The sequence below is a fragment of the Drosophila navojoa genome, chromosome 2, assembly GCF_054131105.1.
Source record: "Drosophila navojoa isolate 15081-1374.11 chromosome 2, UAZ_NAV_1.0, whole genome shotgun sequence".
Lineage (NCBI taxonomy): Eukaryota > Metazoa > Arthropoda > Insecta > Diptera > Drosophilidae > Drosophila > Drosophila navojoa.
Window position 1 is genome coordinate 22,045 of NC_142890.1, and position 24,720 is coordinate 46,764.

A 24,720-nucleotide genomic window follows, 5' to 3' on the forward strand; every position below is an offset into this window, starting at 1 on the left:
CTTGCGGCAGACTTTCCGCATTTGTTCTCTTTGCCTAGGCTTATGTCTAGTCTGTAGTCTCGTATTGATCACGTGGCTTTGCTGCTTGCCATTTAGTTTAGATTAATAACATCTAATCGCACATCATAGAAAGGTATTTTAAATATATTGTTGTTGAGATGCTATCTGATAGGAAGTCGAACAAGTGCCACCGGCCGACACTTCAATATGCCATAAGAGTTAAAAGATAAACACAGCGAAATACTTACAAATAATAATAACTCTAATAATTTATTCCAAGCTAAACCAGCAATCAGTTGACCATTATAGCAGTCATAAATTATAATGCCATAGGAGGTGTAGCGCATGTATTCCGTCTATTTGACTCTATACTGGATGGGCGACCTTGCCAATATGTATGTACGTATGGGAAGGCGCATATGAATGCACATGTATATATGTGTGTATTGTGGTGAATTCATCAAATATTCCAATGAAATGACATTTGTTCATACAATGTATGTATGTACCTTCTTACATACACGCAAATGAGTAAACCAATAATTGTCCATTATATGAATGTATGTACATTTTTAGGTCCACATACAATCATGTATATGTGTATAATAATTTCGCAACAGTTTCAAGTGTCTAAAAACAATATCATTATAATAAAATTACTGCTGCGCTGTTTGTAGCGACTGCGATGTCGTCATGACTTGCGTTTCCAACTTAAAAACGGAAGGGAGCCCGCAATATATGTACATAATGAGCGCGTGAGTCAGGCAAATATTGACTTAACGATCTTCGTGGGTGCTTTTGTGTGTTAGCGTCGTGCGGCTCCAGGCGAAGGGCCTGTAAAGAAATGCAACTTATTTCAGAGGTTGCAAGTGATAAGTGAGTATAAGAGTTGCATAAGCCATTTTCGCATATACATAAATACATACATATGTCGATACATGTACATATAATTAGCTATAAATTTAGTATGCATACACACATATACATATGTACATATTATGTATACCCATGTACATATGTACATATATTTAACTACATATGAACTAATGAGTTTTTGTTAGTGCAGTATCATCCGAATGGTAAGGAAAATAGTTTTGATAGTTTCGTTGTTTGCAGTACGCATAGTTGGATAAATTAGCAAGGAAAAGACAGTGAAAAATTTGAGGCAAATCATGTTGAGGATGCCTATACAATTTTGGTTTGCTTTGTTTGTTATTTATATAATTAGGTGAAAATTGAGCTCGAGGCTTTTAACTTGAGTTCCCATTACCTATGGGTTTCAATGTATAAACAAACAATTGAAGAATAAATGTCTAAATCAACGAATAAACAACCATTGAATGCATATTTTGACAATAAATTATATTTTTTGATTGCCAGACAAAAACAATTAAATAGTGCATATGGGTCTACATTTAAAAATTGGCGACTATAGCCGTTAAAATAAGGACAGTTGAAATATATATACTCTTTAATAAAAACAATGTGTTTAAGTCAAAGCCCACCTGGTAAATAAAATATAAATATAAACGAAAACCATTATACCCTGATTTCCCATTTTCGATGGGTTCAGGATCAGAAGGATCAGTCGCCCTGATCAAGAATATACTTTATGGGGTCTGCGATGATTCCTACTGCCTGTTACATACTTTCCACAAAACCATCATACCCTGATTTCCCATGGGTTCAGGGTATAATAAATAAATATAAATACAAATATATATACATTTTTTATTTTAATACATAATAACATTGTAACACCATTAATATTTGTGAAGTCTTTATTTAAATTAATTGAATAATTTTTCTTCATCTTATTCATCGCCTTTACTCTTCTTTTCTTCTTTTCTCACATTCTTCTACTATATTCATTTGTTCAATATGTTTGAATTTTGTATTAAAATTGAAATTGTATATAGTTAACGGACACCAAAAATATACACGGAGCTGTATAGAATTTTTACATCGTTTATAATATAATTTATTATAGAGTTTTACTTGATAAGACATTTCTCTAGGCTGCTTTTATTCAGCAATTCTATTAAACGTTTACTGAACACTAACTATATTATATATTTATTTATGTTTGTGTATATAATATATGTTTATATAAATATAAGTATATGTTCTACACAATCGTATTCGACATTTAAAACCTTAATCAAGTAAATTTACAATTAGATTGCGTCATAAACAGTTATTCTAGTCTGTAAACAATCTTTTTGGGGAACGGACGGCGGTTTTATACTCATTTTTGTTGAAGTACATTAATTCTTTACTAAATAACAAATACAACTAATTTTAACTAACACAATTCGTTGCAATATCTTTTTTCTTTATATCCACATGGAGCATTGGGCATTTGGGATTGGCTTATTAGGTCAAGCTAATTTCAAGTCATGTTCGTTGATTTGGGGCTTTTTGGTTAATCCAAAAAAAGTTTATCAAAAAATTTTACAAAAAATGTTTGTACATAATTCTCTCGGTTTTGTTCTTGTTGGTCTCATCTTGAGTGCTTCAGAACTATCATAACTATATTTTTATAACAAGATATATGTATATACGTATTTATATTATTATATCATAATGGACTCTTGTTTAGGAATTTATTCCGTAGCACTTCTAGTATAATAATGTTGGACGATTTGGATATGTGAGTGTATTCGAGTAGAGTAAATAGGATGAGCTAATACACTCACACTTAGAATATTTGAAGAACATATAGTTATGTATGTAGTATAATAGCCATGTTTATAAACACATTACAAGGGAATGGAAACTAACAGAAGACAACAGAGCTTGCCTTTATGGGATAAAAGCTTCATTTTATAAACACAACAATGGGATTGCTAATATATATTTTCAATTATTATTTTCTGAAATACAAAAAAAAATATATATTTTTTCGTTTACCAGCTTTACAATCTATAAAGTAATCTTAATGTTATATTAATATTTAATTCAAATTGGAAATAACATAGTAATTATTTAAAGAGCACATACAATACGCACATTAAGGGAGTTTACAATTTAATGGTATATATATTTATTTATATTTTTTCTTTATAATTTTTGTTTCCTTCAACATTTAGATTTATATATTAAAAAAATGTGTGCACCAAAAAAATTGCCACAAAAATACAATAAAAACATTTAGTTTGCTAAACTACAAAAATACATTATGTTAAGTATGTCTATAATATTGGTGTAATCTGTTTCACTTATATTTAAAGCAGTTATAAACAATTAACAACAATTTTTGCGCTATATTTACATATGTATGTGTGAGTAGGTGTAATTGTCTGTGTGTGCTAAGTTGCTTAATATATAATACTATTTTATTACAGTTCCTTAGATATATGGGTATTTTTTCAGAAAAGTCTTCTTTTTGAAGCGTGCGAACCGCTTGATTTTTTTTTTTTGTAATTATCTATAAAATGCATTATTATTCAAAATAAAATAGCTCTTTTTTTTTTTTTGTATTTGCTTAGCACTTTAGTTGGTGCGTTTTCAAGATAATTACAAAAAACAAATACCCATATGTATCTTCCACATCTATTTTCGCATTTAACATATATATGTAGGTGATTCAGTCTAATTTGGGGAATTGGTCGTCAAACTTGGTTGGGCACAGTGAACACCCATTAAAGCAAACACCAAATCAAAGAGCCAACAATAATACTCATTGTGGGCAAATGGGCGTGTGTACAAGTACACATTTTGGTTGGCATACCAATATCTCAAAGCTTACTGTGTTAAAAGCCATTTGCTTTCGATTTGAACCGAAGATTGAGTTCTTTAATCCTGCGGTTCAATAGGAAATTTTTCTTGTATCGCATTGTTCATTCAAAGATAGAAGTATATAGAAAGTAGTATTTCAAAGTAGTTTTTAGATTTTGGGTTCGAATAGGGCATTTACGCATTATATAATTATGTTATTTTTTTGGTTATAGTTTATTATTAGTTTCGCAGGGATAGGGAGTGTTATATACTGAGTCATGAAGCTATATATATTTTTATAATTATTCCCTTCTACTAAATCTCTTGAAAAATCAAATTGAAGACTATGCAAACGATTTAGTGTAATATTTATCTGCACTAGTTGGTAGTTGGTAGGGTCTATAACTGATCATAGCATATACATATATACACATAGATTTTATATACAAACTTGTAGATATACCAAGCTTACACTCTTGGTGGGCAGTTACGACTTCTATGGCTGCTCTTTTAGATCTTAAATCAAATGGGATTTACGATTGGAATGCTCAATGGCTGCGAGTAGCTCATGCTTTTGTCTCACATATAAGCGACCCTTCTTCCACGGACTCTGCAGCTGAAGAGGCTTAAAGTCATCTCGAAGGCATCGCTCTCGAGCGCCAATAACTGCGACAAGGCAGAAGTTATCGAGCATATCGGTACTATAAATGGGACCTTTACTTCCCTTTAGCACAGCGGCCATGTTAAGCTGCTTGACAACCAAATTGATCACCTCCCTAGCTGTTGTCTTCGGCGTCACATGAAGCTTGAGGCTTGTTCCGCTGGCCAATCCTGTGTTGTAGGCGGTATACACCTGAATGATGCCCGCACCTGTAGTACCGATCGCTTGTTCGGTATTTAAGCTGGAACAGCTGGCGGTGTCCTCCTCGCTGCTTTGCTGTGCCAGACTTTTGGTTGAGGATACTTTCGAGGTGCTTGGAGCCATGGAATTTAATTCATTGCTGCTTAGAGGCTTTAAATCTGGCTGAAGGGCAGACAGAGAGCTCTTCAAATAGAGTGCACCTTCACGCAAATTGGCACTGGATGCAGCCTTCAGCCTGTACTCCGCGGCTGATGGCTTCAGCGCCTTGTGTTCCAAATCTCCAGAAAAAGCAGAGATACTGCCGGCTAGATAAGGCACTGAACTGGAGCAGTGCACGGTGATGAGAGGTGTGGGAAGGGGTCCAATGTGGGAGCTGGTGCGCTTACGTTGTGCCGCTGCAGCTGCTTGTGAATGACGAAGTGCATCCGCTAGCGTATCATCGGATCGCGAAGGGGGCAAAGCGAACACACAATTACTGCCTTCGGAGGTGGAGCTGCGTGCCGTATACGCGGAGCTCACAGAGTCACCGCTGTTCTTACGTAGCGAAACATCTGAACAGGTTGAAGCAGTATATTCACTGACTCCCACCTGGAGTAACTGGGACTGTTGTTGTTGGTGCTGATCATTTGATGGCGGCTTGTCAGCTACCTTAAGGGATGTAGCCTGTGCGGAGCTGGGTGTCAGTTCGCTCTGCCCCAGATTCGTTTCGGACTTAGAATGCTCTGGGTTGCTGTTTGGCTTGTCATTATCCTCATTAACACCTGGACCTGGCCAGCTGCCGCGACCTGTCTTGCTGAATCTGGAGTCGCGAAGCGGTAGTTGCAACAATTGCTTATCCTGCTCCTCGACAAAGCTCAGTATTTCACGCATAGCTAACGCTGGTTGAGCGTGCTTATTTCGAGCATATGCAACGACATCCATTAGCCAGCGCACGCTTTTCCATACGAGAGAGAGGTTTGAGCTGAGATCCTGCAGTGTTGCTAGTCGCTCCTTGGCCGCCTGCAACTCGCTGCTAGAAAAGGCCTCGCGATGCGAATGGGTGGCCAAGGCAGTATCCAACTCCAGGATGCAGGAGAGTCGCGCATATTTTTGCACTATGGCCGGCTGGTAGGTACGAAGATGGATCATCTCGAAGGCCTGGATGCTCAGGCTGACGAATTCATTGCGCTGTAAGAGAAGCTCCGACTGGCCGGGTACGGCGCAAGATGCCTCCGCCGAGGGGCAGACAATAAGAAAGCTAATGTCGTGACTAAGCTCAATTATTTCCACATCGTAGAGGCGATGTGTCGCAGCTTCCGTTGGCTTAATGCTCATACCTTCCAGCAGCTTATGCATTGCTGTACTGAGATCGTGTAGGAAAAGGCATTGCACCTCGTTGGCTTGGCCATTGCCATTGCCATTCCCATCGCTAGGTGTACTGAAGTCCAGAGGTAGTCGCACTGATTTACTATCTTTAATGCGATGCAGTACCTGCCACTCCTCGGCGGTAACATGGCTGTTCTCGCGAACTTTGCAATGGGGCAGCACATTAGGCGTCTTCACAGGCACAACTACCTGAATTTGATCCATTGAGCATTGCATCTTCAAATAGCCCAAATAGAGGCCTGGATCAAGTCGTTGCATCGCTGTCTGTTGATAATCTATCTGATCCCCAATGCTTGATATAAGCAGCTCATTAATGGTGTAATCCTCGTGTAAAGCGCCTAATTTTTTTTGCAATTTGCTAACGGGTAGCCAGCGTGAATTTATTATAGATACAGCCTTCTGACTCTTCACCGACTGTATGCAGGTGAGCACCACTGTGCCTTGCGTGTCTCGAAGGGGTTTATAATACAATTGGCCGAGATCCGTAATTCCTAGCGCAGATTGCATCTGGCAAACGGCTGACAGCAGCTTGGTGCGAAAGTGCACGGGTGAGCTGAGATTGCGTTCCATGTCTGTACGAAGGGACTTCACATCCTCCCATGTGCACGCCACCTTCATTAGCCAGTAGTAGTCCATGTGTAGGGCACTCGGATAAGACTCATCGATTTCGATAACAGGCGGAAAATCCTCGCTGGTGACTAGCACCTTGTCATCACAATGAACAATGCACGAGAAGTAGATGCCACTTTTAAATATATTAAAGTCAATAAGTGGCTTATGGAATTACAAATCCGTGTTATCTTACCGTCGCAGCGTCTTTTGAAACTTAGAGGTGACAGAGAATAGTTGCTTAATGGTAGTCTTCTTTTTGGGATTGCGTCGCTGCACGTTGCTGGGATCCAGGGTAAGCTCAGACACATCTGCGGGCCGAGCCAAACGCACAGCCGTAAACAGATTGTCTAGCATGTATTGACGTCCATAAAATCGATCCTCCCGATTTTCTAGGTCACGCCATGCTATTCAAAAGATAATAAGTATGTAAGTAAGGATATATTTGTCTTAAGCGCATGTGCATATGCAAATATGTATGTATGTATATCTAATTGAAACTTTATTGATATCAAGTAACACGCAGATTTTTATATAATTCCACCGTTATATCCACCTTCTCACCGGTAAATTTGTAAAAGGTGTATTTCAAATACTAGAGACTTGAGCTTTGGAATGGAAATACATTTCAACATTATGATTAAGTCCTGAAAGTTTCATTAAGATTGTATGTCTAGAAATAAAATTATTCTACAAATAAATTCGTATAATATTGCCCAAACTGCTGCGCAGCCCAAGCGCAGTCGCTGCTTACTGCGCAGAGCGCATTCTAATACGCGCGTGTGTATGTATGTGTGCTTAAAAGAAGTGCAGAGTGATTAGAATATCAGATTGGAGGGTTCAGGGTATCTCCTAGTCGAGTAGCCTCGACTAGAATCTACTTGTTTGTAGATGGTTTTTCGACATCAAACGTTTAGAATTCAATTATAACTTTCAAATGTGTGTATTTTCCAATACACAATTCTCTACTATTTTAAATTCTTTTTATTTTTATTTCCAGCAATGTTCACATGTTGTAGGCGAAACGGGGAATCCCCGAATGCACATTATAGTGCTGTACATTGACCGTTTAGCATTTTTTTTTACATTAAAATGATGTGCAAAATTTGTGGTTTCGGCTAACAAACGTTTTTATCTAAGAGCTTCTATATGATGTGCATTGTTTTGATACGAGATACTCACTTGACGGCACAACGCTTGCAGGTACCGAATTGCGGTAATTTCCCCAACCCTTGACATTACCGCAGGCACCGCGTAAAAAGTAGCGACGTCCTTGGGTGAGTCCTGTTATGCGGTAGTGAGCGCCCATGGTGCCGTGAAAGCTAATCCACTCGAGAAGTTCACGCTCGCCAACAATGTTACCAAAGTCGGCACGTGTTGACCATTGAACTGGTTGAATAAGGAGTGAATAAATGACGATCTAAACCCCTGGGGACCCTTCGCCTCTTACCTTTAAATTTGGTAGCGATGGCGCCCTCGAAAGGCTCGAGTATTTGCAAACTGATGGAATTGTCACCGGTAACATCGACAACAAACGAGGCAGGAGCATCTGGTGGTCGGGCCTGGTCCCAGCCTAGCAGCAAGCGACGAAGTCCCTTGACTTTACGTTCCCAAATGCCAATCTGCTTGTCCACCTCGTTGCCCGTACATCCGGTCACTGAGGAGCCCGTATTGCCTGAAATCAAAATTAGAGTCAAATAATTACCTTTTACGTCGAAAGTAGGCAATAATTACCAATTATAATGCTAGATATTGAAGGGCGCGAGCTGAAGACGGATGTACAAAGACCTTCTGGTCCACTGAGATCATGAATACGAGACTCCGCGTCTTTGAGCAGACCGTTCAGCTTGGTGCCAATGCTATCCCCGGAAACTGTTCATGTTATAATAGCAACAAGTTAGTTAATAATAAATATACTTAGTTTATATTATCTTACATTGTGAGCCATCTAGAGCGCCATGCTGCAGCAACATCTTGGTCATGGAGCGATTGTTGCTTAGAACGGCCACATCGAGTGCTGAGAGGCCATCTATATTGGTGCTGTGGGATACGGAAATAATACATATTGATGATTTGAATAACTATTAAAAAAAAAAAAATAAAATAAATAAATAAAGTGGTGATGAATCAGAAAACAATGGTGGACTTAGCGATGTATATTGATTAACTAAATCATCTAAGCAAAAACAGAGAAAACGAAATGAAGAATATAAAGATTGGAAATATCCTTAAAGAAGGAGGGAAAAGTCACTTGCTCAGGTTTTATTTATTAATTAATAAGTGTATAACCTAAGCTATATTTCAGATAATATATCTTTGGCAGGTCATTGTTGACCATCTTAATTACATCCCGCTTTTGCTATCCTTTTTCATATATTTTCCCGGACATACCTATTGACATCTACTTCGGTGGATTCGAGTATGGTTCGTGCTTTCTCCAAATGTCCATGCTCCACCGCTGAGAAGAGAGCTGTGAAAGAGCAAAGTGTGAATAATTACGTTGGATATGAAACAAGTTGAGAATCTTTGTATTTGAGGTACTAATTAGTTTGAAGTGCAAAGAGCGAGCAGAGCAGAGGTGTGTTTACCATGCAAATGAAGATTGCTTTGAGTGAGCTTGTCTAGCTGTGCCTGGGCAAGCTTCACTTGTTTTTTAGACATTTTGCTGACGCGCGGATGTGGAGTATTGCCAGCAATTTTATTCCGCAGCTGCACGGGAAGTCGATGTACCGATAACTGTTGCTGTTGTCCATTTGCTGATGCGTTCTCATCAATGTCCTGTCTCTGATCCTCATCATGCTGGTCCTGGAGCTTCGCACTCTTCACACTCTTCTGGGAGTAGCGAGAGATAACCAGCTGAGGACTGGACTGTGGTTGAGCCTGCTGCTGCTGTTGGGGCAGCAGGAATTCCATTTCGCGCAGATCCTGGGCGTGACATGTAATGGCGGTCCGGAGTTTAGCTACAGCTCCATGCTGGTTAAGTTGCTCCGACCAGCGAAAACTTGCGGTAGGATGATAGCCGGGATAGCTATCCTGAATATTGTTAACCTGATGATCAAAGGACTCCTTCAAGCGTAGTTTGACAGCCTCTTCCTCACTAGAGTTTTGCAAAATGTTGTCTATGTGCACAAATTAAGAATTGAGGAATGGGGTTTTGAATAAAAATTATAAATTTCAAATTAAACATCTTATCAAAATGAAAGGTTAATTACGAGTTATGCATAAATAAATGAATATATACAAATGTAAATAATCTAAACCAATAGAAGTAATATATATATACAAACATGTCTTTTGTATATATGTCTGCAGATCGTTAATTGAACGCAATTGTCATTGATGAATTATAAAACCGAAATATTTCTTTTCGTTTTTATTCATTTTGTTGAATGACCAGAAGCCAATTTTGATTAATTTTGCAGCATTCTGTATGGGTTTATGTGTATGAAAATGTGTTACAGATGTGCGAGTATTTGAGATTGTGTTATGTATATGTATGTGTGTGATGCATTTACTCAAGCACCGCTGGATTAGATTGCCCTGGCCATCAAGCAGCGTAAGTATCACCCGAGCAACCACCGATAGCCATCCAACGACCCACTCAATAAAACACCCATCAAACTATAGAAAGGACTTGAGGTGTTTGAGAAACGTATGCGACTTAATCTGCATAGGAACTGGGATTTTATACTAGACACGGATTTTTACTGTTACATGGATGTACTCTTATTCTGTAATATACATACGATTTTGTATATTGTCATGTGGGTGGGTTGAGTGAATCGCCGGTGCTACTTGCTTACCATCATTGACAGAATGACCGCGTTGTGCTATGCACGTCGATGTCGCTTCTGCCGTTGCAGTCGGCGCTTTGAGGTGGCAAAACTTGGTGAGCTCGTTGAGCGTGTGAAACGATTTTTGGCGTATGAAATGCGCAGGCGAACGCAAACAGCTGCCCATCTGCAGCTTCTGGGGGACGTGGTTATTATCATTGAAGTCGCTATCATTGTTGCTCTGGTGGCATCTGCAACATCAGACAACACATCCACAAAATTGTTTTCGTTTAAAACTTAATTATGTAATTCTGACCATTTGGGCGCAGCCTTGGTCGCAGATGGTTTCAATGGCATTAATAATCCCCTTTGAAGCCACATAAACCATACATATGTTTATGCGTTGGCTATAATCAATACTGAATGCAGTTATACAAAGTTATTTGAGAGTAATTCTCTGAATGTAATTCTATAAAGTAGACATTATACATGTTTGTATGTAGTAAAAACACAATAGTACCCATCTCTTCTCATTGAATAAAATACAGCTGGGAAACAAGTTGTGTGTATTCACACTGACAATATTCACTGAAAATCCATAAATATTACAAACAACTTTTTTTTTTTTTTTTTTTTTTTTTTTTTTTTTTTTTTTTTTGATTAAAAAAAAGCCTATCTCTCATTATTAGTTGAACTTGAACACTCGAATACACGTAACCAACGCAATTGTTTGCCCCACTCGCTAAGAGTTCGATGAACCACTTTCCATGTTAGACACAATGTAATTATGAACCGACATAAATACAATTTAACTTTTTAGTTATGAATAATTACAGACGAAAGTTAGACACCTACGTCTGTTTAGGTGGGGCATCGGCTTTCGGATGGTAGCCGTGCGCATCCGTGTAGTTCCATAGATGCCTTGTGAGGCGTAGCACGTGATCTCGGTCTGTACTGGATCTGAGTGAGATTTCTCTGCCGTATCAGTTGTGGCTTCTGAGTGGCTCTCAGGTATTTGAAGCAGTTTGCAGGCTTTGCGAGGGAGGGCTGCACCAACAGGCAGTGCGGACATGAGGTGATTAATGGCAAGAGCGTCATCCTCATGCAAACGCTCCTGCATCATGGTTTTGCTTTTGCTTTTTGTCAGCACGGCAACTTTGTCGATTTCATGCCACACGGACAGCGCTTGAACTGCCTTCAATTTGCTGACGGTTCTGCAGCTGCGACTTCGCGGATGCAAATGCGGTCGAAGTTTAAAGGGTGATTGTAGCGGTATGGCTGGACTATGCAGCTTGCTTTTGAGGCGTCGTAACGAAGCGCGCATCGAATGCGAGCGACGCAATGATGGCTGTTGATCAGGATTTTCATCATGCTCTCTGTTCTTTTCTTCTAGCCGTTCCTGTTTGCTTTGCCGCTGTTGCTCTTTAAGTTTGGCATAGGAGCTCAACGCACGCCGTCGTTCCATTTAAGTTTTTATTTAATCATATAAAAATTAAACTATTTCAACGATATTTCTTCGTCAGTTACACGAGATTCTGTAGCGTGCGTCACGGTTGCAAAATGAAAACTGTGATGTTTTTCGATTTGATTTCATTTCATTCTACGGTTAGTTATTGTCATCTCTTTCTCATATACAGGTATACATATATTTCCCTTTTTCACTGCCCCTGTCCCTCTCTCATTCAGTTAGGTTGCGAGTTGTACACAACGTCGTTATTATTCATCGGGGTTGATGTATATGTATATAGCTAGGTAGTCCGCTTTACTCTCTGCATGCCTCTCTTGTTCTATTCCCCTCTCTTTCCTTCTCCCTGCCTAACCCCTAAATGAGTTTAGCTGAATTGTCTTGGAAATATTCATGTGTTGATCTCCGACTGATCCGCGATTTTTTTTGGAAAGTTGCTTTATATAATTATTTTACAAGCAGTTATCGTATTCAACCTTTTATATTCATAGAATATAAATAAATATAAAATATTCAAAAAATAGGAATGGCAAGCTGAAATCTTTAACATTAAAAATAAACTCATTGATCGATAGCAATTGCGAATAACCACTTTGCGAATATATACTTCTTGGAGACACTAAAAATACTATAATATCTGACTTTTTGGAGCCATTGAAAATATATTCATACCATCATTGTACCTGCGGTGGGGCATGGTCTTTTCAAAGAAATTCCTGATATTTTGTTCGTGATTGCCCTCTTTATGATTGTCTATATCTGTTTCTCTTTCCCTCTTTCTTAACGCTAATGGATAAATAATCAAATATGTGAAATTATTGAAGATATACGAAGTTGGTTACTATCAAGATTAAAGTTCTTAGGATTAAAAGCTTAAATTAAAGCTTTTTGGTATCTACCTTTAATACATTTTGGCTCAGCTGCATATCGTTGCCAAGTTCGAAATTTAAACATCTCTAAATTGGCATTGCTCGACATAAATCAGAATACATAGTCAATATAAAGGATAAATAATGTTGATAGAAGATACTACCATGGACAAGTGCTCTTTTCCAGAACTCTTTAGAGCCTCACTCTTCCTTCTATCCTATCCTCTGATAAGTTTATGCATTTTATGTGGAATGTATGCTGTAAAAAAAATTAGGTTCAAGACAGGCGACGACTTCATTTAAATAAATATGTCGCTTCCTCAATAAAAAGTCGTCTTTAAATATTACTGTACAATTCTAAAGATGTTGCTTAACAGTGTTGGAACTGTCTCTTTTAGTCACCCTATTGCTACTCCGAGAGCAAAAAGCATATTTTATGAAATCGCATTGTGAGTGCGGACCCCCTTTAAAGGCTCTGCCTTGTGTAAACTTTAGCGGAAACGCCAATTGAATTTGAGTAACCCGACATTATGAATATAAATATGTACATATGTATATATCTATATGTATTTGTACATAGACATTTATGCAGAGATTGCGGTCTAATAAATTTTTGTTTGGCTCGCCCCTTGATTGTGGTTTTTTAAACGTTATCTTGCTTGAATCCATTCTATTTGTTTAATTAGTCAAATCAGAAATTTTCTGTATTCAGAAATGCAAATTAATGTAGCGTCCTTTTATTATTATTTGATTATTTTACCCTGAACACATTCAAAACGGGAAAAAAGTTTTTTGACAATTAATTTCCCGTAGTCAGTCCACACTGCGTGTTTTTGCGTGCGTTTATGTTTGGTTTTGTATTGTCCCTTGTGGCGATTAATATATATATTTACATATACCATTTTCTTAATGGAAGGGCATGATTGTCTTTAATTCAAAGTTTTATTCCATATTGCGTTTACCAGTAGTCTAATTCCATTCCGACATTCATATGTTCATCATCTAGACATTTTCTAAGATCAGTGGGCTGACATTAAAAATGATGTAAATAGCAGCCGATTTGTATAAACTTTCTTTGTGGCTTCCTGGGATGTCAATTTGATTGAAATGTTTCAAAGAGAGAATGGAGGAAGAATTCAATATGCTAGTAGACTAGTTACAATTGTGGAATCACAGAAGGGCAACAAAGGAAAGAAAAATAACTAGGAAAGAAATATTTGTTGCTGGTCCTTTGACCTTTGTGATCATTATTTGCAAAGTCGAAGGTAATTTTGTGTGTGCTACTGCAATAATGATAATTATAATTCAACTCCAATTGATTGGTTGGCTTTAAGCTTACTTATCAAATCAAAAACTTTTGCTTATCACCACTTGTCACTTGTCAGAAAATCTAATAGCAATAACAACAAAAAATTTTTTAAAATATTTTAACTTAATTTGGGGTTTATTTTATAGATTCGGATCTAAGGTGATACAGAAATATATATAAACATATTTATCATTTTATTTTAAACATGCATTTATTTTTCGGCGGATTGAATTTTTTATTACCGTGACACGCATTTTCGGACCCCGTATTTTTAAATTAAGTACTTGGAAATTTTGTGGGACAAATACGTTGTAAATAAGTCAATGTGTATCCATCAGCATTTTATTAATATTAATTAATACAATCGAAAAAGAAGTTGAGATAATCCGTAATTTGCTAACATATTATCGATGCGGTTTAGTGGAAATGTGAATAAATTTGTTGGGGGTAAGAAACGCATCTGCGAAAGCGTATTGCAGCATAGCCATTCAACTTTTTCATAGCGTTGCATATTTTTGCCAGAAAGCTGAACACAACCTGTATAGTGTGTGCTTGTTATGGTTTTGCTTACCTGTTCATCGTGCGACGTACTTCAAATTGCAACACAAACAACTTTAATAAAACCGAACACTGCTGCAAAAACAACAACCACACAACACATCAAGAAAAGCGAAAAAACACGGTGAGCAACGCGCATAGGTTTTTACAGCTATAAGTACATGTATGTATCTGTGCATGTGGTGAGAGAAAGAGATGCCACTATATGGAATCTCCTGAGCATTGCTATATTGTCTTTTCTGCAGCAAGTCACTTATATCAATTGTTGTACTGTAACATTATCACATATACGACAAACTCTCTTAGTCGGTAATTATGTGCACAATGCTTTTTCTTTTTTTTTTTTTTAACTTATTATTAATATTACAATTTCTGTGTTCATTTCGTAACTTTGCGAATAATTTCATTAAACATTAAAAAAGAGCGCTTTTTGGGAAGGCGATGATGATGCGGCGCATCTCTTAATGCTTCCGCTGGTGTTGTTGCCTGAGCTAGTCGCGTGAGAGAGCCGTGAGTAAATTAGTTGAGCCAAGTACGTCTCGCACAATGAAAAAACAAAAAAGTTACTAAACAAAAGATAAAATTAAGAAGCAACAATTCACTTTCCCTGCAGTTGCAGTTGTGAACATTGTACATTTTATTCAAGCTCCTCGAGTGAATAATAACAATTGGACACGAAAGGTAATTACAGTTAAATTTGTGGAGTTGCTTATACTGCTGTTTTCTGGCACGTAACTTTAAAATAAAATTGCATTTGCAGCTAGAGTCAGTAGCAGAAACAGAGCAGAGTCGGTAGTAAACTTATGTTGCCCTGCGGGTGTTTGTAGTTGTAGGTGGTTAGCTGAACGTTTCTTTTTAAAACGAAAGCGACACGTTCAGTTTTTGACACAACCAATTTCAAGAATAACGAATGCACGACGATCATTCGTTCAATTTCGCTCACTCTCAGAAACATTCTCTTTTTTTAACAGCGCTCTCTATAGCGTCGGCAGGTAACTTAGTCGTTGCGCGCTCTTGATTTTTTCTCTCTCTCTCTCCCTGCCTCAGCCCATACATACATATACGCTCACACATACGCGTCTGTAAACAGGTAGTTGGAGATACTCACACAAACGCAACGAAGCAGAAATAAATACGCGAATACGCGTTGAGTTTTTTATAATTTCTTTTTCTTTTTTAAGCGAATTTTTATTTAGCTAAAAATGTTATTAATCAAAGGCTTGATTCACATATAAAAAACTTTTGCAGATCGCCTTATACTGCATGTACACAGCATGTGTAACAATTGGAATTTACCAATGGAATTGGTTCTCATTTGTTGCTATTGTAATTTCGACCCGAAGACGGCGCACCGCGCGCTGCGCTTCCAACAGAAGTCGTTAGTCAACTGAAACCGAAGTCGCAGCGACAGCGACGGCGATAGAGCCGGAGCGTCAACGTCTTGGACGACTGAACCTCGTAATGGTTACCGCTTCACTCAAATTGCTTAGTTGACGCTCTCAGTTGACTTTAACGTTAACGTCGCAGTTGCCATTTCGTAGCGTTGAGCAGCGAGAAAAAAAATGCTGACGATCGTTACTCTTAAGCTTATTATATTTTTCTCCGATAGCAGCGGAGCAAACGAGCTCTTGATACCAAAGCGGCTGGACTAGCCTTCAAACAAAATAAATATACAAAGGAAAATATTTAAATCAAAACCGCTTCTTTGCGGAAGTCGCTGATAAGCCTAAGGCAACTAGCTATCAGCGTGGGAGAGGGTGGGTGGGAATACGCTTGAATGTACTGATATAAATTATTGAACACTAAGAAAAACTAACAGATATGTTAATTTAAAAAAAAAAAATAAATAAATAAATAAAAAAAAAAAAAAAAAAAATGGATCGAATATTCCATTTGAAAATAAAAAGGCAAATTAATACCAAAGCTTCCTTTCTGATATTTAGTTGAAATGCGAATTTTTATGATAAGCGTGTCACGAGTAACCATGATGTGTTCGGCTCACATAAAATTGTAATAAGTCAACAAGAGCTTAGTTCTGGAAAAGATGAGCTGGTAAATTGGCTTGTGCTCCGCTCAAGTTGTGCTCGCTCTATTTACACTTTCATTGCTCTTTCTGTTCACCCCCTTGACTTACCATTTATAATACGGGTTTGCTTGTTGCGTCGCGTTGAGGAAGGACTCAACATGCTCTCGCGTCGGCTATTGGCGGTGCTGCTGCTACCGCTGCTGTAGTTACCTGGATGCTGTGCAATTTGATGCTGATGCGAATATGCTGTTAGGTCGCCATAATTAACATTCAGCTGAGCATGCACCTGTGCGGAGGCGGCCGTAGCTGCCGCAATGCTACTGCATGTTGAATACAGGCTGCTTGCCGATGGGCGCTTACTAAAGGGTGTTGGCGTGGCGACCACACTGCGTGGTACATCCAGGGAGGGCCGCGGCAGGTCGCTAAACACAATTTCCGCAAACGAATCAATGCTGGCCGAGCGCTGCAACGCACTGCTGTCCTTACGCCTGTAATAGAGGAAGATTGAGGTAACTGTCAAAGACTGGGACGAATAATTGTTGCTTTTGCAAGTTGTAAACTATTTGCAATTACTTCAGCTATACGGTGTATTAGATACAATTTTCTCAGGTTGTGACAAGTTTTGCAGTCCGTGGTCCGCCTTAGTTACATTAGCATTATCATTAACATAATACAACACACAGCTTTTATAGCTAAAGGTATGTCTCTGCCACAGCTGCAACATCTGTCGAAGCTGATGCTGGGAATTGGCGTAGCATGAAAAGAATATATAGTTACGTTTTTGGACGTGTAGTTATTCGGAAAAATTATATTTTTAGCAGTTTTAGAACGAGGATCTGAAACCGCATCGTTATTCCTGTGACAAACAGTTAGGATAACAATACACAAAAGTTGATTTGCTATTAATTAAAGACTGTGTGTGTATCTGTGGACCTCGGCAGTACTATTCACTACTAATTAACCCCACCTTAGATGGACAAAAAAAAAGTATTGCCTATACTACCGTCTTATCACGATTTTGGCTCATTCATTCGCTTCATATGACATTTTACATAACATAAACTTGCAGCATTACCATGTTGCATTATTGTCTCGTCCTATGTCATGTCGACAAATTCGAGCAAATCGGGTATCCCAACTTGTCATTGAAATGCAAGTCAGAGGGCGCAAGCTACATAGCTCGCTGACGCTGATCCATTGCTATGCCCTTGGTCAAGCGCTGACGGGCTGGTTTTTGTATAACACATGCCCTACATGCAATTTTCCTTTATACTGAACTGTCTGTCAGTTTGCTAAGCATATAAACCGCGGAGCTTCAATATGACAGTTTTATTGCCTGGACTCGTCCATTCTTTGCCGCATGAAAATACCTATAACCTATACAATACGATTGGATCGATTCACTAAATCGTCTTTACAAATCACATCCACCTGTTGGAGTACTTTGAGTGCCGCTAGACTGTTTTTATACCCTGAACCCATTGTTTTTCTTGTTTTTATTTAAAAAATTTGTTAGACTTTGTGGCTCATGAATAATGCTTCACAATTTAGAGCGTTGGGGTCAGGCGAAATACTCCTCAGCCTTTATATCTTTTGGTTTCAGCTCTTGCAGCCAACTAAATTGTTGTTATTTCTACTGAAGCTACTGTTGTGTTTTGTTTTCTTCTAGCAAGCACAGAAACTTTGTCTAAATTTAGCAGTAAATACAGCAAAAACAAACAACAAATTTATTACGCTGAGCTCGAAAGAGCAATCCTTTATCTATATAGCTTTCGTACCCTACTACGAAGCGAAAGCTAAGAACCTTACTTTCACATGTGTAAGGCATTACTAACATAAATTGAAAAAAAAAAAAAAAAAATTTCTTGCAATTTTTGAAGTTGTCAGAAAAAAAGGGATATTTTACGTGGGCATAGGATACTAGAATTTATATTAGTTGTATATGTAAATATATTTTTGTATATTTATAAATGCTCTATTTTTGACTACTTTTTCTACCCTTTTCGAGCATAGATGTATATCTAATGGAAAGTCTCCTAACAAACAAAGCAAATTTAACGGCGTGCTTCTAAATATAATATAGAGATAATTTGGGTTAACTCTTGGTCATCAACTGCTGTACATCCAAAGCAGAAACTGATTGGCATGTTACAAGTGGCACATAAATTCTATACGCACCTTTCCCACGACAAACGACGCGGTGCATCCTCGCCGAGGCCTAAAACACATTTGCTGTTCGTCTGTTGTATCTCTCGCCCCGCTTCGATACCGAAATTGTCGTCGTGCAACATCGGCGGCTGTGGCAATAGAGTGGATCTTGATTGATGCAGCAATTTGGCCAACCGTGTGAAGGTCGTATGCGCACCCGAGCCACTGCTCTCGGCAGTGGCAAAGTCGTGCAGATGATGGTGCTCCCTAGCCATAGGTGTTGTTGCCTCTGAGCATGCTGTGGTGCGTTTTTTTCCACCCAGGCGACACGGATAGCCGCGTAATGGTGCCGCGGAATGCGGCGAGGGTATCCTGTGGTAAAAAGTCAAGTGAAGTGATTAGTTGGTGAACAATCAGGATGTTTCTGTTTAAAAATCTTGGTCTTAACTCACCGAAGCTGAAGCGATCCATCCGCATGACATTCAAAATCATCGGATAGCTGATAAGTGGAACTATCAGGAATATGTTGCTGATAGAGGTGCAAATGTTGTTGTGCTACATGCTGTTGTATAGCAGCATGTGCGGCATGAGCGTGTGGCGAGCTGCCCGACGATTTTCGCCGATAAATCAGACTGCAATCATCTTTTGGTAAATTCAATGACTTCACCATTAGCGTGTTGTTATTGTTGTTGCTTAAATTGGTATTGTTGTTGTTATGGCTGCTAACCCCACCACCACCGCCACCACCAGCTCCACTAGTTCCACCACACGCACCGCGTGTGAGCAGAGACCAACGATGACCACTCGCGCTGCCACTGCGGCTTTTACAATCTACGGATACAAATTTAGCAATATAACAAATATTATTTATGACTATTTCATTATGCATGAGATGTGTGCGTGTGCGTGCTTTCTGTAATTACGTTGCATTATTCAATTAAAATTCAAAATTGAAAGCTTCACAAAGGGATTGAAATAATTTTCGCAGAAATGAAACCATTTATGGTTCAGAACCGCACACCCAGAACGTTTGCATGTTATCCAAGAGTGCTGCTGTAGCTTCTTGAATTCATGATCCTGGATATTGCGTCCTTAAAAACCATCTAATAAGCAAAAATCCTTAGCATACTATTATGCGCACCGTTATGGTGTTAAAGAACTGGTTTGAATGTTTCTAATATTTTATTTTGGTTGCATTGTGGATTGAAGTCAGTGCAGATTTAGAAACCGAAACTTTACTTTCATAGAATGTGTGTATACCTACCAATTGCCGGAATTAAAACGTTGATTATTTATTGACTAATGTATACGTTGTTTCATATGTCTACAATAAATTTTGAGAGGTATCTTGCTATGCTAAATACAAAAAAAAAAACCTCAAATTTAACTTTAGTTTACTTTCAGGTGTGACAGTAATGAGATTTTCGATTTACGATTTATCTTTAAAGGTAAATATTTCTCAATCAGTTTTAAATAGATTACACACCCAAGTGAAAGGATTGTTTATCTGTGTGCAGTGAGACAACCGGAAGCCCTGGTACAATGATGGCGGGCAGGGTGCGTGACCGCAACAATGGCGGCGGAAATTTGCGGCTGCCGCTGCGTGACTGTTGTCCATTGCTACCCAAGACCATGCATCCGCTACTATTCTGCTGTGCCCTGCAAAGAAAGAGAGAGAGAGAGAGAGAAAAAGGAAGATAAAAAATTGGTTGAGAGAGAGAATAGAGCCAGCGAGGAACAGAGTGTGAATGAGTGTGAGAGAGTGAAATGAAAATTAACTCAATGCAATTATTTATAGATGCCAATTAAAGCAGCAGCAAGAAAGTGCAATTACATAGGGTGATTGGGCCATCGGCTGCTTTTTATTTCAGTTGCATTTGCATGATGCTTGCAGAGCAGTAAGAGAGGGAAATGGAGTTTGCCAGCTTCGAGTTACATGTGATTGTGTACAATCAAATCTGATTTTTAATCCTTTTTTCGCCTCCCACATTCAATTCCCATTTGAATCGTTTTCATGCATACCAAATGTACGGAGCTGTCAGCGCCATAGGGCCGTGTATCTCCTTCTAACCTCCGCTTCCTCTCCTTATCTTTTAACATCTGTACGCTGTCAACCCGTTTAGGAATTGCTCAACTTGACGTATGATTGAATTTCTGACACTCGATGCTGGCTTTGCCTCTATCTCTGGCACTTTGAATTGTGTGGGAAATGCCATAAGAGACATACATATGTCTACTGTCACGCATGTATACGATCGCTATAATTACACGCTCAAAAATTACACCTAACATGCTTTCAACTACCAGCAAAATGAATTAGCTCTTATTTACTTCATGCATAATTAATTTGTATATGTAATTATAATATTTCAATATTGCAATAGCTTCAATATCATTCATCATATAAACAATATTCAATATTGCAATAGCTTCAATATCATTCATCATATAAACAGACAGCAGCACTACTGAATAAGACAAGAAGTGTACTCATTCACAGAGTGAATAAAAATTTGACCACCCGCGAGTTTGAGGTAGCTGCTTGGTTAAAGTGGCGCCCTGGAGAGGCAACAGCTCTGCTGCAGTAAGTCGCCTTTCAGCGTCTCTTAAAACACTCTTAACCCAATTTATCCCGGTGGGCGCTGTACAAAGAGTTACAGTCGCATTTGTGCATTTCGTCGACTTTTTCGCAATTTGAGTTCGTCCTTGTCACAGCAGTAGCGGAAACAATGTCAAAAACCTGCTGTCGCACTCACACTAACATTACACGAGCACGCACACACAACACATAGTGTTCACAGAAATTCGTATAGTGCCTAAAATTCAGTTGGGCTTTAGGGGATCGCTTCTTTGTGCCAATATTATTTCCACATGTGGGGGTGGCACGCGATGTGTACATATAATATTAAGAATCTTAGAACGCGACTAATATTTCGATAAGATATGTATATGGGTAAAAAAGGAAATCGGTATGAGGATGATCTATATAATTGGCTCACAAACAAAACAATGTGGCCCTTGGCACCTATTTGTATTAGAAATAAGTTACTTGAAAATACTTTAAGTAGAACGCGACTAATATTTTGATAACATATGTACATATATGGGTAAAAAAGGAAATTAGTATGAGGACGAGTATGGGAGACTGATTCGTGGTAATTTTAGTAGTTTGTAAAGTAAACTGGACCATAGTTCAAAGCACAATTAAAGGCACAGTTCAAAGCTCGAAAAGAAGTTGCAGTATTTAATATAATACCATTAATAATATCTCAATCCTAGAAACCCGAATAAGCATCGTGCGTTTGATTCACTTTTTGTTTTTTGTTGGCCAGACGTTTTTCGAATGAAATATAAATTTTTCCAGGTTAAACACACGCAAGTATATTTAAAGGCAAACACATATTAATACGCATTTTGAATAAGTAAGCTACAAGAAGGGTGAAGGTTATGCCTCGTATGCCAAACTACGCATACACACTGTGTGCTCAACAATCTATCCCCTACGAGTGTGTCACTTTCTGTTGATGTGGGTATGTGTTGGTTGGTTGTGTAATTGCATTTGAAGTTGTGTTTACATGATCGTGCATAATTAGAGCGAATGTTGCCATGTAATCAAATCAAGAAGAGCTGTCTTAGCGGCAGCCAGAATAACCAAAAATGCTGGGCACACCGAAAAAAAATTATTCTCGAATAGGTAGTAGCTTTTAAGTTAATATTCCCGTTAATCATAATATATATACTAGTTGTATTCTAATAATATTCTATAATCGGCCCAAAACTGAGAGCTGAGAAAACGTTTAGCGATATTTATTAATTTAACAAATAAAAATATAACAAATATTTCATATATATATTCTAATATATAATATATATGTAGGTAAATAGGTCTTACGAACTAGAGAGTATTAAAAACAAACACTTTATGCCCATTTTCAGGTTAACTTGTGTTTAAGTTCTATAATGAACACAAGTCGCGTCATTTCAGGAGGAGGGCGTAGATGCAGGCAAGATTGGAGACGTGCCACATTAATGAGCTTGTCAAAAACTTTAAGTATTTTAACAAGCTTCACGCTCAGACGCCGCTTTAGTTCCAAATTTTCTTGATTTTCGTTGTGCCTAATTAAGTTTTTCTTGGACTGCTGTAATATTTTACAGTCTGCCCTCTATCCTCAATCTCCCATTCCTCCCCCAGCACTCTCAACCTCGTCCTTCTTTCACATCAGCTCTGGCGAAAAGCTACGAAATTGCTAAGCATGTAAATACCCAACAAAAAAAGCATATTCATTATGAAGAAGCAGTGAGCGGAGTGAAAGTAAAAATCGAATAAAAGCTACATATGAAACGTTATACATATCCATATATATATATATATATATATATACATATATAAATTGTAGACCGGTTCCTCCAATGGTCTTTTTATGAAGTTTTATTTTTTCCTGATTTCAAAAGTGTTGTATGCAAATATCCACCTGGGTATAAACACAAAATCATAAGCGCATATAGAATGTACATGAGTGCTAGTAACGCACTGCACGCTCATGCAGCAGCACTGTCTCTGCGTTACAAGTCTATCGCATTTACCACAATCTGGTTAGCTAACATTTTGGGCGAGGACGCTACTAGCAAAAAGCCGATTCAAACAGCCATTGGAAGAACGTATTTTTAAGTGGCTGCGGTAGCCAAAGTTTGCCTCAAGCTGACACACTGCTGATTGGTGCCAAAACCCGTTGAAATGACAATTTAGGTACTTTACCTTAGGTACTTTACCTTAATTAATCTTGCCTGGGAACTACCTTTTTGGACACTGCTTTGGAAAAAACTTGATAAATGCGATAACTTCAATACACTTGGATTTGCAATGGCTTAATAAGGAAAATCCTTGCTAGGTCTCGAGTTAAAAAAAAAAAAAGAAAAACGAAAAGGCCAAAGCAAAAATGTGCTCCGGAAAATTTAATTCAGGTAAAAATGAAAATTAAAAACCAATTCGGAAGCTGAAACATGAAAGGTGAAGAGTGTGTGTGACGATGGAATGTGATGAAAAGCTTGGCAAATGGACGGTTTCAACTTACTGTCGGTCCTTGCGTTGCAGTCTCTTCTTCTTGAACGCTTTTTTCACGCGCAGCAGAAGAAATGCGGCACGATCCACTGACAAGGTACTCTTTTTTGGTGCTGGAGCAGTTCCGCTAACGTCCTCCATGGCGTGGCTTATATCTGCTGTCTGCAGTATTTAAATTGAAATGTCAATGGACGCAACGCGCTTATACAGCAGCTAGCAGCATGTTGACGTAGCAAGCATAATGCTCTCTACTCTCTATTGCTGCCGGCATTGTAGTCCGTGTTGGCCGCGGCTGACATTTTTATGCACACTTTTATGCCGTCGTTGTTGTTGTAGTCGTTGTTTAATTTTGCCTTTTAGCTTGCTCCCTGTGTGTGCTTTGGGTTGTCGTTCTTGCTCTTGTTATTTTATACTTTAATGCTACACTTTCTTTTTATTATTTGTACTATTATCTTATGCTCTGTGTGCTGTCTGGCGTAGAAGTATATTTAGAAATACAATATGCTCATATACATATATTATGAATGTACACGTGCCCTTGTCACATAAACTCCCCCCCCCCCCCCCCCCCCCCCCACACACACACAGACGAAACGCCCCACACCTCATTGTTGTGCAATCTACGCAAGCAATTCGTCGCCTGCTTGACACCCGCACACATACACACTCGTAAGCAAATACAAGCCCACCTAATACACATATTACCCTGTCTTCCACTTAAGACAGCTTCTGATATGTGGTCACTTTTTTTTTTTAAGGTAAGTGCCCGCCCAATTACCTCCTCTCTCTCTAACGCGCTCTCAGCCTTTATTGTGCGTTTATGTATTATTGTTTTATTGACCCTTAAGAGTCAGGCAAGGATCCAAGGGCATTTGTCGTGTGGCACATTTTATTATGGCAGAAATTGAAATTAATGCAGATAGGTTACCCTACTCACTTGGATTGACCAATGCATGG

The 24,720-nt window shown here is 38.5% G+C and overlaps 1 protein-coding gene across 6 annotated transcripts; it reads right to left on the minus strand.

The window, feature by feature from the left end:
- Window positions 1-1,763: 1,763 nt before the first annotated feature.
- wake (ankyrin repeat and fibronectin type III domain containing protein wide awake) lies at window positions 1,764-23,912 on the minus strand. 6 transcript variants are annotated; one of them, XM_089265492.1, is made up of 13 exons: window positions 23,777-23,912; window positions 20,191-20,363; window positions 19,157-19,535; window positions 18,735-19,076; window positions 16,665-17,044; window positions 9,145-9,675; window positions 8,948-9,026; window positions 8,493-8,596; window positions 8,291-8,428; window positions 8,007-8,231; window positions 7,739-7,945; window positions 6,753-6,963; window positions 1,764-6,692 (listed from the first exon to the last, which is right to left on the minus strand). In XM_089265492.1, exons 1-13 carry the CDS (start codon window positions 23,902-23,904, stop codon window positions 4,238-4,240), a joined length of 5,352 nt encoding a protein of 1,783 aa, XP_089121618.1. In that variant the 5' UTR covers window positions 23,905-23,912; the 3' UTR covers window positions 1,764-4,237. The 6 variants fall into 6 exon arrangements, with proteins under 6 accessions (XP_089121618.1, XP_030245143.1, XP_030245145.1 ...); XM_030389283.2 differs by lacking the exon at window positions 9,145-9,675; XM_030389285.2 differs by lacking the exons at window positions 16,665-17,044; window positions 18,735-19,076; window positions 19,157-19,535; window positions 20,191-20,363; window positions 23,777-23,912 and adding exons at window positions 10,360-10,580; window positions 14,544-14,804.
- Window positions 23,913-24,720: the final 808 nt, after the last annotated feature.